Below are 12685 nucleotides of genomic sequence, written 5' to 3' on the forward strand. Positions count from 1 at the left end.
ATAGACGGACAGGTTGTCCCCTGGGTCGGAGCTGTAAATCTATATCAATGTCTAATCTCTGCACAGAAAGGCACACGCACTAGAGAGACTCAATGAAATGACTGCTTTAAAAACAATTAATCAATTTAGTCTTTTTAACAGCCAGGTGTTAAATACATTTAAACCGACACAGCGCGACTAATTAAAGCCCTCTATAGTATTGTAGTTACCATAACTCATCTATAAAGATTATTCTCATTTTTTTCCCTCTTTCTGAAATATCTTCTCCTGTAAGAGGCTGAAATCTGCGCTTCATAGGTACATACAGGAATACATTTCTATGATTACGTTTTAAAGTTTGAGCCGTGGATACTAAAGAAGAATTAACCATGATTTGCGCTAATAATCCTGAAGGCCTCTTGATGTTAAAAATTAATTACTCGTTTAATGTCAATGTTGCAGAAAACTAGTCGTTCTGCATACATGTTATTCTGCTGGTATAATTTTCCTGGTGTTCTTACGTGGAGTACTTCAGATTAACTATGGACAGGTATAAATTTCGGGACGTGTTTCTTTGCTACAAGTGATATGTACAGTTAGTAAGGAAAGTATGCAGACGCCTTTAAATTTTTCACTCTTTGTTCCATTGCAACCATTTGGTAAATTCACAAAAGTTAATTTTTTTCTCATTAATGTACACCCTGAACCCCATCTTGACTAAAAAAAACAGAAATGCAGAAATGTAGAAATGTTTGCAAATTTATTAAAAAAGAAAAATGAAATATCACATGGTCATAAGTATTCAGACCGTTTGCTCAGACACTCATTTAAATCACATGCTGTCCATTTCCTTGTGATCCTCCTTGAGATGGTTCTACACCTTCATTGGAGAACAGCTGTGTTTAATGAAATGTATAGGACTTGATTTGGAAAGGCACACACTTGTCTATATAAGACCTCACAGCTCACAGTGCATGTCAGACCAAATGAGAATCATGAGGTCAAAGGAACTGGCCAAGGAACTCAGAGACAGAATTGTAGCAGGGCACACATCTGGCCATGGTTTCAAAAGAATTTCTGCAGTACTCAAGCTTCCTAAGAGGACAGTGGCCTCCATAATCCTTAAATGGAAGAAGTTTGGGACCACCAGAAGTCTTCCTAGACCTGGCCGTCCAGCCAAACTGAGCAATCGTGGGAGAAGAGCCTTGATGAGAGCGGTAAAGAAGAACCCCAAGATCACTGTGGCTGAACTCCACAGATGCAGTAGGGACATGGGAGAAAGTTCCACAAAATCAACTATCACTGCAGCCCTCCACCAGTTGTGCCTTTATGGCAGAGTAGCCCAACGGAAGCCTCTCCTCAGTTCCAGACATATGAAAGACCACATAGAGTTTGCTAAAAAACACATGAAGGACTCCCAGACTGTGAGAAATAAGATTCTCTGGTCTGATAAGACGCAGATAGAACTTTCTGGTGATAATTCTAAGCGGTATGTGTGGAGAAAACCATATATATCTTTGTATCGTGTTAGCCAGTAGATAGAAGAATATTTAGAATTGAGAGTCCTCAGTGGTTGATACCTTTTAATGGCTAACTGAAAAGTTGGTAACAAATATCTACAGGAGACTGGGACAGCAATGGAAAGTAAAATGGCTCCACAGTATGCAAATCTTTTCATGGCCAAGCTTGAAAGCGACTTTTTGTCCTCATGTTCCATCGGGCCTTTGGCCTACTACCACTATATTGATGATATTTTAATCATCTGGATGGAGTCTGAGCCACAGCTAAAGACGTTCCATGAACAGTTTAATCAATTTCAGCCCATCATCAAATTAACACTCAACTACTCCAGCACTGAAAATAACTTTTTGGACACCATCATCAAGCTATAGAACAATGAAATAGACATCCCTGTATCAGAAGCCAATCGACCATCCAACATACCTCAAATGGGACAGTTTCCATCTAAAACACATAACAAACTTTATTGTCTACAGCCAAGCCAACAGATACAACCGTACATGTTCCAACCCCATGGATAGAGATGAACACCTCGGTCGCCTCAGAAAGACCTTTTTGAATCAGGGCTACAATCCAAGAACAATTCAAAACCAAATTACAAGAGCCACCAGAATATCAAGTAATCACCTCCTACATTACAAAGCTAAAGAAGAAAATAAATGGGTCCCTCTCGTATTCACCTACAATCCAAATCTGGAGGTGCTAAGGAGAGCTGCACGGAAATTACAAGTTTTACTACAAAAAGATGCTCAATTACAATCCATTTTTCCAGAACCCCACTACTGTGTTTTAGGCAGCCCCCAAATCTAAGAAGCATCATTGTCAGAAGCTCCCTGTCCTCCCCAACAGCTGCAGGAATCTTTCCTTGCAACCAGGAAAAATGTAAAACCTGTCCATTTATAATGACCACAGACAAGATAAAGATCCCCAATTCACATCAGGACTACAAGATCCCAGGTACTGTCAGCTGCATCATATCTAATGTGGTGTACTTAAGGGTACCATTACACTAAGTGATGCACCAGCGATCCCGACAACGATATGGATCCCTGGTGCATCGCTAAGTGGTCGCTAATGAGCTGCCACACAGGCAGATCTCATCAGCGACATAGCAGCGGTCGGGGGTCGCTACATACCTGTCAGATGCAGTGATCCTGACGTCCTCCCGCCCGCGTCCACACGTCACTCGTTGGTGCCACAGGAAGCCCAGCAGGAAATGGTCCAGGACGTTCTCGCGCGATCAGCGATAGCCAGCGGGGGAGCCGGTCAGAGGTAAGTATCACACACAGCGATATCGCTATCAATATCGCTGCTGCGTCACAAAACCAGTGACGTTACAGCGATATTGCTAGCGATATCGCTATGTGTAACGGGCCCTTTATTATTTGTACTAAATGTTCAACTGGGGGTCTGTATGTAAGGGAGACAAGGCAAAAGCTTAGAACAAGGATGAATTCTCATCGCCACAGAATAAGAGAAAAAAGAATGGATCTACCTGTGGCCAAACACTTTTGTATGCCGGATCACAGCACAATTGACATGAAATTACTTGCTTTGAAAGAGTAACGATGTATATCTTCGTACCATGTTAGCCAGTAGATAGAAGAATATTTAGAATTGAGAGTCCTCAGTGATTGATACCTTTTAATAGCTAACTGAAAAGATGGTAACAAATTGCAAGCTTTTGAGACTACTCAGGTCTCTTCAGCAGGCATAGAATAAAGCAAAATCTGAAGAATCACATTAATGCACAACAAAGCACAGTACATATTCTTTCTTTCCGTGCTGTGTTTTGCATAAATATGTGATTCTTCAGATTTTGCTTTATTCTATGCCTGATGAAGAGACGTGAGTAGTCTCGAAAGCTTGCAATTTGTTACCATCTTTTCAGTTAGCCATTAAAAGGTATCAACCACTGAGGACTCTCAATTCTGAATATTTTGCTTTGAAAGGTAATTTAAAATCTCAGAGAGACAGGAAAGTCTGAGAGTATAAACTGATGACAACCTTTGACACACTCAATGCAGGAATGAATGTGTCGCATGGATTTATGTCTTACTCTTTTTACATCAATTAAGGAATTTGCCCCTCAGACCTAATGAGGGCATTACAACACAGAATCAGACCCCAGTCAGAGGACTATAAAACTTTCACATTCCTTATCTATGAGCTGCTCTAATATTTATGGCCACAACAACTTCTCCCATAATGATATTTCTGCTTCATGTCATGTCACTTGTCTTATCTATTGCATTATTTCTTTCTGTGCTCTGTTGTGCATAAATATGTGATTCTTCAGATTTTGTATTAGTCTATGCCTGATGAAGAGACATGAGTAGTCTCTTGAAAGCTGGCAATTTGTTACCATCTTTTCAGTTAGCCATTAAAAGGTATCAACAACTGAGGAATCTCCATTCTAAATATTCTTCTGGAGAAAACCAGACACTGCTCATCACCTGCCCAATACAAATCCAACAGTGAAACATGGCGGTGGCAGCATCATGCTATGGGGGTGTTTTTCAGCTGCAGTGACAGGACGACTGGTTGCAATTGAAGGGAACATTAATGCGGCCAAGTACAGAGATGTCCTGGATGAAAACCTATTCCAGAGTGCTCTGGATCTCAGACTTGACCAAAGGTTCACCTTCCAACAAGACAATGACCCAAAGCGCACAGCTAAAATAACAAAGGAATGACTTCAGAACAACTCTGTGACCATTCCTGACTGGCCCAGCCACAGCCCTAACCTAAACCCAATTGAGCATCTCTGGAGAGACCTGAAAATGGCTGTCCACCAACGTTCACCATCCAACATGACGGAATTGAAGAGGATCTGCAAGGAAGAATGGCAGAGGATCCCCAAATACAGATGTGAACAACTTGTTGCATTATTCCCAAGAATACTTGTGGCTGTACTAGCTCAAAATGATGCTTCTACTCAATACTGAGCAAAGGGTCTGATTACTTATAACCATATGATATTTCAGTTTTTCTTTTTTAATAAATTTGCAAAAATGTCTACATTTCTGTTTTTTTTCAGTCAAGATGGGATGCAGAGAGTACATTAATGAGAAAAAAAGAACTTTCTTGAATTTACCAAATGACTGCAATGAAACAAAGAGTGAATCATTTAAAGGGGTCTGAATATTTTCCGTACCCACTGTACAGATATATATATATTAATATTATTAATATAATAATATTAGTATGGATATCATAGATATAATCAATTCAATAAGAAGACTAAGACTTTAAAAAAGAATAATAGCCTGTAATAATAACAATACTGGTATGGATAGCACATCAATGCAATCAAAAGATCAAAACTTAGTTATTTAAAAGAGAATAATAGCCTGTAATATGGTCATAAAAGGAATTACTGGATTTTTTTTATTAGAAATAATTTTTTTTAAAAAACCTTCCATCCCTACCACATCCAGAGAGCTGAATGCCACTAAAGTTACAAGATCCTGTACATGGTCTACCGCTACCCGCAGGCTGTACATTGTATGCAGCTATGTCACCTACTGGTACAAAGAACACCCACCGAACCTGCTGAGTGCTGAGGCAATGTTTCCATGCAGAGGCTTTAAATTCTGTGGACCCCAGAAGGTTGGAGATAATTTTTTAGCACGTTATTGAAAAACCCCTTTATTAATCAAAAAATAAGAATAAAAAATAAGAAATTCTAAAACCCCTTCAACCACATTGTACAACCCAATTTGAAACAGCTACAATCTGTGTAAATATTCATGCAGTTTCTGTAGTCACTATAATAACTCCTTGTGACAAACTATTAGGGCTAATTGGTGCCTTAAAGGGAACCTGTCCCCAGGTTTTGCTTAGAGCACCATGATGTAGGGGCAGAGAGTCTGATTACACCAATGTGTCACATACTAGGCTGTGGGTTGCTGTTTCAATAAAATCAGTGCTATATCAGCAGGAGATTATCACTGCAGGACTAGGTGTCTCATGCCTCCTAGTCAACTACTCTGTGTAACCCCGCCCCCACCAGTGATTGGCAGCTTTCTGTCAATATACAGTGTACACTGCCAATCAGTGTTGTGAGTGGGGTTAAAACAGGTTAGTATTTTGAGCACTGCTAGATCTACAGCAGAAAAAACTGTGATTGTAAAATGACAGCATGTAGACCAGCAAGTGACACATCACTGGAATCAGGGTCTCAGCCCATACATCATGTTGTTGTAAGATTATATATCAAACACCTGCTAACATATTTCTTATAAGTCAAGGAGTCGTCACTGTTTGTTACTCAGGAGGAGGGGGGTGGCAAAAAAGCCAAACAGGACAATTAGAAAATCCATATAAAAAAACTACAAAACTTTATTAAATTGCGTAGACATAAGAGGAATGGATTGGCAGGGGCTTTTTTGCCTCCCCCTCCTCTTGAGCATGTTGACAATTAGTCATTTTATGTGTTGAATGTGTGGATCCACATTTAGCAAAGCATTGACTCTTTGATATTATTGTTTAATCCACTTCATCCTTAAACATATAATGTCTGTCATTTAACTATTATGGTATGATGTTACTCGGGGCAAGGGTTAACCTGGGGACATGGCCCCATAAACCGGATTTATATCCTACAAATCACTGAAATGGCATCCACAGAATTGTAATATAATTCATCTGTGGGTTTTGTGCTTTATTGTGCAAGTGCTAAATTCTCCCTCAGAACACAGCCCTTTATCATAGCTGTGATTAAAAGTTATATATGGGCACGGGGCGTGTTAATTGTCTTTTCTTGTTCATCCTTGAATTTGTCCTAATCAAGATATATGAGTTTGTATCTGCAAGCGCCTGATTAATTTTAGGTTCCACTGAGGTCTTGGTCTCCAGAAAATACAAGTATATATCCACAAAGAATATTCTTTTTACTTACTGCTAAATATTGTGGTGTGAGTCCTCCGAGTCCGGTAAGGTTCCCCCATGTGGCAGTATTAAGCTGTTGCATTTGTTGTGCTAACTGTTGCTGTAGACGCCTCTGTTCCTTGTCTTTCTGGGTATCAGCAAATTTCACCACTATTGGTGAAGAACACCCCTAAAATGGGACAGACCACAACAAAATGGATATAACAACTAATACAGTAATGACTTCATGACTGCCACTATTCTGCATACAGGTTACGTTACTTACTGGCATCCACATGACTACGCCCAACACTTCGCAGTGATGGGTATCCGGTAGAAGAACCTTAGTAAGTGTCTAAACATTATTCATAAAGTATTAAATAGACTCAATTAGGCTGTACCCCACTTTGTAGGAATATATTGCATGTATGGTCACTGGAATTGGTAACGCATCAATATGACATCATTTGTGTAGTTACAGCGCCTAAAAGACCTATCGTGAATAATTTAAAGCGCCTCAAAATAATCCTACCGCAAGGCATTAAAGGGAATCTGTCACCTATTTTTTGGTATATAAGATGCAGCCACCGCCATCAGGGGCTTATCTACAGCATTACAGAATGCTGTAGATAAGCCCCCGATGTAACCTGAAAGAGAAGAAAAACGAGTTATACTATACTCACCCAGGGGCGGTCCGGGTCCGGTTCGGGTCCAGAGGGTGTCGCGGTCCGGTCCAGCGCCTGCGCACTGCAGTACTCTGCTTTGCCCTCAACAGGGCAGAGCAGTGCGCCTGCGGCGGAGCTGCGATGGGAAGCAAAGAAGCGGACATCATCTCTAGAAGATGGGTGGCGCCGGACCGGAACGCGACACCCTCCGGACCCGGACCGCCCCTGGGTGAGTATAATATAACAATATAACTCGTTTTTCTTCTCTTTCAGGTTACATCAGGGGCTTATCTACAGCATTCTGTAATGCTGCAGATAAGCCCCTGATGGCGGTGGCCGCATCTTATATACCAAAAAATAGGTGACAGATTCCCTTTAAATGCATATGGCCTCATCATAACCAGTTAAGGTTTGTGGGGGTGATGAGAGCGTTAAAAAGTGAGTAATAGCAGTTCTCCTAGAGTGTACCTTCATCAGGGTTCCCAGCTTCCGGTCGCCCTGAAGAATGCCTTTCCAGACCACAATGCTTCACTGATGCTTGGATAATGACTGTATCTATCTAAATATAAATATATATTCTGCCGAAAGTCACTTTCTGCCTTTTACGCTCTACTATTAGGAGGTTGTTGAATATAAATGCCACTTGCAGGTTCACAAAATATATTCAAGTAAATATTTCTGATTAGAGACCTGCCACGTGTAAAATAATTTGTTGCTAAAGAATCGATGCGTTTGTACCAGGGAGTGATCTCCTATGAATTATCTATTCTGTATGCTGCCTGACATAAGCTGCAGTAATTATGGAGCACAATCAGGTATAAAAGAGGTTTATCTTATGGTTTGATAACAGACAGATGGGGCCGTTTTAGACCGAGCAAAAGCAATGATCATAAATACATGAAGCTAAAATACAAAGCAGTTTGCCTTGATATCTTGACTGTAACCTGACATCCCATTTCTCAGAGCTACCTCTCAATTCAATACATAAAAAACAATTTCTTCATTGTATACCCAGTGTATTCATTCTTCACTGTCTGCTCCATATTTCACAAGTTTGTGAGTTTCAAAAGCAGATGCCATTATCAGAATTGTAATGACATGAGAAAGTGTTTTGTTGTTGAATGAAATATGTTCGGAGAGATGAAATGTACAGGAATCATTCCCTGTGTATGCCTTACAGCTTAGAGACGGGGATATTATGCTGTATTTTACATAGCTTGTGGTTAAAAAGCAATGATGATGAAATATAATGAGCTAATTTTAAGGGGTTGGCTTATGTTCATTCTTCAGGTGGGCACCACTCCTATGCCTATTGGCTTCCTTCTTGTTAAGGGGAAGAGCTCTCCTGATCATTGACAGTTCAGACCTTTGGCATGGCTATGCCGCTGGCCCAAACTGTGCAGTCTCCCATGCTACAGGAGAAGACAGCTTTTCATCTGCAGCATCAGAGGTGTACAGGTGGTCCTAGCCAGTAATCCGGCCAGCTTCAGAGGAGCGTTTCTCTTTCCTGTAGAGCTTGCATGTGTTCCCTCCTTGTCTAGGAGACTGCTAATAGATGATGACCTCTAAATTACAAAATTTAAAAAAATCCCTCCATTATTGATAACAGAGAAGATTTTAATAAGAGGTAAATAAACTGCAAAGTTGCTTGAGTATACAGGCATTTTTGCAGATTTCTGAAATTAAGAAAATGAGACAATCATTTTAAAGTGTTTGGCTAAAGATGATTGTGGTGGAGGGCAAATTCTGTGACCCCTAGTCTTGCCTAGAACGAGAGGCCAAAAATCCACACTCAGAGCCAGAAAGCAGGGAACACGTGCCATTGAGTAAGACGTGAATGTTTCTCAATGCTCATTTTATAGAGAAATGGTTTATTCCATTCCTGATCTACATTTTAAAGTGGAGGGGTTGTGCTGATCTGATGGGGTGAATAAAATAAGGGGCTGTGCTGATGGGGAGGAATAAACTGAGGGGCTGTGCGGATGAGGGAATAAAATGAGGGTCTGTGCAGAGAAGGGAAAATAAAATGAGAGGCTGTGCACATGGCGGGAATAACATGAGGGGCTGTGCAGAGGAGGGGAATAAAACAAGGGGCTGTGAGAGGAGGGGAAATAAAACAAGGGGCTGTGCAGAGGAGGGGAAATAAAACAAGGGGCTGTGCAGAGGAGGGTGGATAAAATGAGATGGGGTGAATAAACACAGAGACTGCAGATGGGGGAATAAAGTGACGGTTGTGCAGATGGGGTGAACGAATTGTGGTGCTGTGCAGACAAGGATATAAAAAGAGGTGCTGTGCAGATGGTGGGAGAAACAGAGGGGCTGTGCAGATGGGGGTGAATGAACAGAGGGACTGTGAAAATGGGGGGAATAAACTGAAGGGCTGTGAAGATGGGGGATTAAGCTGAGGGGCCGTGCAGAGGGGGAAATAAACTGACAAGCTATGCAGATGGGGGGATAAATTTATGGGCTCTGCTGATGGTGGGATAAGCTGAGAGGCTGTGCAGAGGGGGGTAAAGTGAGGGGATGTGCAGTTCGGTGGGAATAAACAAAGGGGCTGGGCAGATGGGTGAATAAATTGAGGGATAGGCAGATGGAGGGAATAAATTGAGGGCTCTGCAAATGGGGGAATAAGCTGAGGGGATGTGCAGAGGGAGATAAAATGAGAGGATGTGCAGATCGGTGAAGTTTAAACAAAGGTGCTGTGCAGATGAGGGAATAAATTGAGGGCTGTGCAGATGGGGTATTAAACTGAGGGGCTGTGCAGAAGGAGGAAAAAACTGAGGAGCTGTGCAGGGGGGATAAAATGTGGGCTCTGCAGATGGGGAAATAAACTGAGGGGCTGTGCAGGGGGGATAAAATGTGGGCTCTGCAGATGGGGAAATAAGCTGAGGGGCTGTGCAGGGGGGATAAAATGTGGGCTCTGCAGATGTGGAAATAAACTGAGGGGCTGTGCATGGGGCATGAAATTAGAGACAATGCGTGGGAGCCATGAAATGAGGGTCTGTGTGGAAGCCATAAAATGAAGGGATGTGAAGGAGAGACAGCAAAGTATATGAGGAGCTGTCGTGACCATACTGTATATGGGGCTGTGGAAGTCATTATACTGGGGGCTGTGGGGACCATACTGGATAAGGGGTTCTGCTGAATATTATACTGCTTTGGGTATTGTTTGTGGGCTATAATACTGTACAGGGTGTTGTGGGGACCATCGTACTATACATGAGGGCTGTTTTGTTCATCACACTATTTATTGGAGTCTGTAGTGGACATCATACTATACAGTACAGTATATTGGGGGCTGTGGTGGTGACCAAACTATATAATGGGGGCTTTATAGATATCATACCATATGGGTGGCTTTGGTGATCATCATACTGTGTAGGGGAACAGTGTGAGGAGTGGTTACAGTTGAAGAGGGCAGCGTGCTGGGTAGTATGAGGGCATAGAGTGAAAAGGGGCACAGAATGGATATGAACTAAGGACAGCGTGAAATTGAAGCATAACATGGAGAGGGGTTAGCATGGTTGGGGGACAATGTGGAGATATAGAAAGTGTAATGGAAAATTAGAGAGGGGACAGCCACGATATAGGCCCTGGTTCATGAGGGCAGATGATGTGGCAGTTATAGCTGATAATGGTAGACAGTGTGGAGGCAATATACCATAGGAGGCTTATTTAGGCTCATAATATGGGCAGATATTTTTATGCAGAGTGCATTTTAGTAACACTATTTTTAAGGGCACTGTGTTGGGATGTGCTGCCAAACACCTAAGAAAAGGGAGATCTGCAAAGAACAGCTGTGGATGTGAAAAGTCCTCATGGCATCTAAACGAGATGAAAAGAAAGAGATGACTCCAGAGAAGATGTAATCTATTAGGTACCTGGATGTAAATGTTTATTTCTGATACTGACTAATTGTCATCAGTACTATGGTTCCTGTATAGTCTGATGATGGCTGTAAATAACAACTCCTTACCATTATTAAGGACATTCTGGGAGTTGTAGGTACATGCAATACAATTGTCTATGGGGCAGACTTGATATTACAATTGATTGTTGTACTAAGCTTGGTTCTTGTATTAAAGTACTCTTGGTTCTGGTCATGTATACATGTACTTATCGTGGTTCTGGTGACATAGTCAAGTATGGATGGTGGGTCTGTTGATATATTGATGTACTGATAGTGGATCTAGTGATGCATTCATGTATTAATGGTGATTCTGGTGACGTATTCATATACTGATGGAGGTTCTGGTGACATTCAAGTACTGATGGTTGTTCTGGTGATGCATTTATTTACTGATGATGTTTCTGGTGCCATATTCATGAACTGTTGATGACTCTGGTGCTCTAATTATGCATTGATGATGACTCTGGCTTCATTTTAATGTACAGTTGATGGTTTCGGTGATGAATACTCGTATGTCACCGGAATCATCATCACTACATGAATACAGCACCAGAAAAAACATCACTACAATGGAACGTCACCAGAACCGCAATACAACACCAGAACCATCATCAGCTTTGTGCGAGCTATGTTTGTCGCATGACAGGCACCCAAACCATTAGACGTATACCTTTTTTAGAACGTTGGTCTGTTTATTTTCCATTAGGGTATTTGCTAACTGTTGAACACCTTACTTGAAACAAAACGGTCCCGATTATAGTTACACTTTATTAGTTTCCATAACTATCCTAGGGTTGCACATTTAAAATATAGGATTTCAGGGATCAATATTGCGATTTTTCTTCTGTATTGTGTAAATGGTCTGCAAAAAATGATTGATTATGTATCTATCTTTGTAATTACACTCCCTGTTAAGTCACAATCCTAAAGTGCACCACTTTTTTATATTTTTGATAACATTTTTCTGTGAAAAAGGTAAAAATTCTAGTGGAAGTGGTCATCATAGTTTGTGGGGGAGGCATCATTGGCTTCATCTGCCCCCCCAGGGCACTAAAATACTTTGTCCAGGCCCTGCTACAATGTGACATGATGTATGTGAAGAAATGTGATAGCTCACAAAAATCACTTTACCTGCCAAAATAATTTGTCTCACAAAACATGTATGCTTTTATAGCAGATACAAATGTGGCCAAAGATAGCCAAAGATAGCTATTCTGTCCTAAATTCTCAAGTAGTTGGATTATGTGATTTACCAAGAAGAAATAACTTTCAACTATGAACTAAGCAAGCTGAATTACTTGTAAGGTCTACCTGCAGGCTTATTTTTTGTTAACTATAGTATGAAATTCATTATCTTCATGCACTTATTTATTTGTTATGTCCTCTATACAAAAAGCAGAGGTTCCATGGTATACAATAGCATTTAACACAGAAAATACCAGCAGGGTTAATATCACATAGGGACTTGTACACTGTTATCTCAGGAAACAAACCTGCCATCAGGATAAATGACAGTCTAAGTACTTCTCAGGCATGCTTTGGACACAAAGCACTTTTAATGGGAAATGGCTAGGCTCCAAGAGGTTACAAGTTCTGTATTAGTCACTGCAATTATCAATACTAATTAGTGCCTCACATTACAAAAATGCCACAAGTAAACACATTTAATTAATTCCCTGTTAGCAAGACTGTGTACTTCCTGATCTCCAATGGATACAAGACAGAAACTTCTGGAGAA

The 12685-nt window shown here is 41.0% G+C and overlaps 1 protein-coding gene across 28 annotated transcripts in view; it reads right to left on the minus strand.

Moving 5' to 3' along the window:
- CELF2 (CUGBP Elav-like family member 2) overlaps nt 1-12685 on the minus strand; it is a 654777-nt gene that overhangs the window by 93795 nt on the left and 548297 nt on the right. For all 28 annotated transcript variants that reach the window (XM_073589015.1, XM_073589012.1, XM_073589008.1 and 25 more), the window contains one exon: nt 6404-6562. In XM_073589015.1, the coding sequence (XP_073445116.1) occupies nt 6404-6562 (159 nt within the window). The remainder of the gene's footprint in view (nt 1-6403; nt 6563-12685) is intronic.

The sequence above is a fragment of the Dendrobates tinctorius genome, unplaced genomic scaffold, assembly GCF_039654945.1.
Source record: "Dendrobates tinctorius isolate UK_male_01 unplaced genomic scaffold, ASM3965494v1 ptg000105l, whole genome shotgun sequence".
In the NCBI taxonomy this organism is placed as follows: domain Eukaryota; kingdom Metazoa; phylum Chordata; class Amphibia; order Anura; family Dendrobatidae; genus Dendrobates; species Dendrobates tinctorius.